The 3,713-nt window shown below is 40.6% G+C and overlaps 1 protein-coding gene across 1 annotated transcript; it reads right to left on the reverse strand.

Annotated features, from left to right (window-relative positions):
* Positions 1-2,462: 2,462 nt before the first annotated feature.
* On the reverse strand, positions 2,463-3,287 carry LOC147444835 (uncharacterized). Its single transcript, XM_086528152.1, has one exon. It carries the CDS (start codon positions 3,285-3,287, stop codon positions 2,463-2,465), a length of 825 nt encoding a protein of 274 aa, XP_086384278.1.
* Between the last annotated feature and the right edge of the window lie 426 nt (positions 3,288-3,713).

The raw sequence follows: 3,713 nt of genomic DNA on the forward strand, positions 1-3,713 counted from the left end.
TGGCGAAAAAGATGTGCCGATGCGGAGTAGCAAATCACTGATGTCGATGTTGTCTCCCGCCGCCAAATGGGAGTCGCTAGCCGAGTAGTCACAAACACCTATGCTCGAAATTGATGTCTAGCCGTAAAGTTTGAGTCGGATCGGTCTCAAAAACCGATGCGCTAAGCTCTCAACAATCAAAGCCAAGGTTCAATGTCGCCAACGCTCAAAATCAAGAAAGGAATCATCTGGTAGAGACTATCTCAACCAAAATGTCGTAGTCCAAGCCGAAGAGGAATTGCAAAAATCGAGGTCATCCAATCCCTGACTCTCTCTCTCTCTCTCTCTCTCTCTCTCTCTCTCTCTCTCTCTCTCTCTCTCTCTCTCTCTCTCAGTCACTTGCTCGCTTTGTTAGAAAATCGGGGTTCGAGAAGAGGAGTCTGAGAATGGTCGAGGTTCAGCAGTGGGGACGGGAGCTTGCACACACAAAGTGTGTGGGCTTATAAGTTTTCTTAAAAAACTCTACAGTTGTATTGCCGGATACTACAGGAATTACGAGCAACACGGGATAAGGTTGTGTGTGTGTGTCTGTGTGTGTATGTGTGTGTGTGTGTGTGAGAGAGAGAGAGAGAACAACACCACCACAAGGCCTTCTGCATTGCGCTCTTTCTCTCTATCTAAGTGCTGCTGTAGCCCGAATTCCTGCTCGTGCTCAAGTCAATTGTTGTAGCGCTGGTCGAATCCTTGCTTGGTGCAATACACACACAAGGTGTATGTGTATGTGTTCAAGACCGTACTGAGATATGAGTAATAGCCCGTTGGATGCTACAAGTCCTTGCTATTGAGTGTGTGTGTGTGTGTACGTGCGCACGTACGCGTGCGCACACATACACACAGGCCAAGGCAAGCCAAAGCTCTTCAAGTCAGCATTGGTCTTCTCCCTCTCTCTCGCTTCCCTTCCTTGCCAAGTTCAACTCCGTTTACCATTTGCTGCTCGTCAACCTGCTTTGCTACTACAGGCTTTCAATTTTGAGAGCACTACCTTGCTTTGCTTACACTACAAGTTTTAGACATTTTTACACCTATGAAAATTAAGTGTGAATATCACTTTTCTCACTCTAGAGTGTGAATAACATTTTTTAGACTCAAAAAACTGCCATTTGAATGTAAATATTGTAGTTTTTACACATGAAAATTTTCTACATATCTTTTTTTACACTGGAAAAATTACATATGCTTTTTTATAGCAATGAAAAAAGAATTTCCAAGTAGAGTTTGTAACTTTCTTGTGTGTAAATATTTACTTGTTAAGCAAGTCCATGTGTTTTTTTTGCAATGAGTATATTTTCTTACCTTCCAGTAGCATTTCAAGGATAATTTTTTAATACAAATATAAACAGTGTGAATTTTTTTCACACATTCATAACCTTCATATATTTTCATATGCAAAAATTTGTCACTCTTATGTGAGTCCCACGTAAATAATTATAAGCAAATATCTTTCACAATAGCTATTTTTCTCACCATCTATTTTTTTTAAATGAGGATCGAACTACAACCTACAAACATACCAGCACCCATGCTGGAAGTCAAGAGCATGATTTTTTTCTCCTTCTAAAGTGGATGTTTAAGGTGGCTGCTGCTGCTTCCACTGTGGTTTCTCCGTGGAATGATGTCTCTCTTTATACCAATGCCCGTGCATATGTGCTTATCATGCTATGCTCCACCACCATCTTGTAGCTTTGGTAAGGGCTTGACACATGCACAGATCTCTCGACACCATGTCAAAAGGGCTTCTACCTCAACTTGTGAATAGAGCGTATGTTGACATGATTTAATTCGTCTTCACATTGCTTGATGATGTGGTAGAGAGCTTCAACATGACCTCCTGTGGCCACCATAGGGTGTGCGACGTTGTTGGGGTGGTTGTCCTTCATACATGTGGGCAATGTCGAGAGATAATAATGTTTAGGGCTTAACTTCAACACCAAATTCAAGTCTTGTACGATCTATTTTCATGGCTTGTGTTTTTTAATTCTAAATAATTACCACAAGAAATAATGACATATATAACTCTTCGTTGTTCACTTTTCATAGCTTCAAATATTTTCTAATTTTAGGTGAGCACAAATCTCTCTATCTGCCTGTCTCTCCAATTAGGAGAGAGAGAGAGAGAGAGAGAGAGAGAGAGAGAGAGAGGGGAAGAGGGAATGGTATACTACAAATGGAATTCTGGTGCTATATTACAATCAAAAGGCTCATGTGACACCAAAGTGATAAGTATGGCTACTCAATTTTATGCTTCAAGAAATGGCTCCCCATTATAACCATAACACAAGAAATACAAGTCAGGAAAAACGTGGGCTGCTTTCACCAGAATGAGTATCGACTTGCTATCTACAAAATCACTCGATGAACTGAGGTTTCTAAAGTGACAAAGTCTTTAAAGGTTGAAAAAGTGAGCACTCCAATGAGTGACCCTATCAAGAATTTCTTATTCCTCTCTTAAAACAAGTAGGCATGACATTTGCATCATTGGTATTTTGAATTGGAGACCATCCATGAAGCACCTCCAAACATGTTTCCAAATCCTGCCACTTGTTTTTTCCTTGAACATTCCAATAATCCATGGTTGGATCTCTCCTCAAAAACCCTAGCTCGACTGATTTTTGTTCTATATTTATATTGAACATGACAACAACCTTGAAAGATGGAGTATACATGGAGGAGCTGCTTACAACCAGTACTACATATCCTATTTCCACCCATGGCCATGCACATCCAACCTTGCCAGGTTGTAGCAACCAAGTTCGAAAAATGGTGTCGCTCATTTCATATATCACCTTGTTCTGGGTATTGCGCAAGGGTAGAAAGAAGCACTTGTGTAGTATGGCATATGTTAGTAAGAGACACTTCTTTTTGCGAGAAAAATCCACATCACTGATCACTCTCATTCCAGTGACCTTATCAAGTTGAAGAGAATCTATTCCATTGCCTCCATTTATAAACTCCCCAATCAAGAACAACGCAATGCCTCTGTTATGCTCATGTGACAAGAAACCCTTGATCTTGCATACACCCCTTGCTTTCTTTTGATGTCCTAAATTAGCATTTCTGCTTGAAGTGATCACCACATTGTCTTTTGCTTCATATCGCTCGCCGCATATGTATACTTTTGAGTAAGAAAATCCCTCTATATGAATATATTTTTGGCCCCAATAACTCTTCAAAGAAATACTCTCCCAACCTTCAAGAGCCCTTTTTGTTGCTTTCAAACCATGTAGAGTGATTCCCTTTCTCTGAATCATGCTCAAGCAATGACATGGGCCAAGCCTTTGAGCATTCTTGTACAACTGTGTTGCTTGACTTTCAGAGAATGCAATTGCTAAGCACAACAGATGCCATCTCTCACAAGTTCCTAGCTCCATGCTAGCCTTTGAAAAACCTTGCGGAAATAAAAGAGTCTCATGTATGCATGAGAGTATCCTCTCTGAAGGTGACAATCCATCCTTCTCAATCTCCAGCTGTTGCAACGTTCGTGATAAAAGCGCTCGAGTGTGATAATGAGTGTACATTAACTCCTTGAACCTGTTACTGGTTGGAATCCCTACAATCCCTAACACGTTTCTCTCAAACTGGTAGCACCAAAGTCCATCATGGCTACTGTGGCGTATTATGTCATCAAACAACTCTCTAGAACCTATATACAAAGATTGACGTTATTTTAGGTCTCC

The sequence above is a fragment of the Adiantum capillus-veneris genome, chromosome 13, assembly GCF_014529385.1.
Source record: "Adiantum capillus-veneris isolate H3 chromosome 13, ASM1452938v2, whole genome shotgun sequence".
Classification (NCBI taxonomy): domain Eukaryota; kingdom Viridiplantae; phylum Streptophyta; class Polypodiopsida; order Polypodiales; family Pteridaceae; genus Adiantum; species Adiantum capillus-veneris.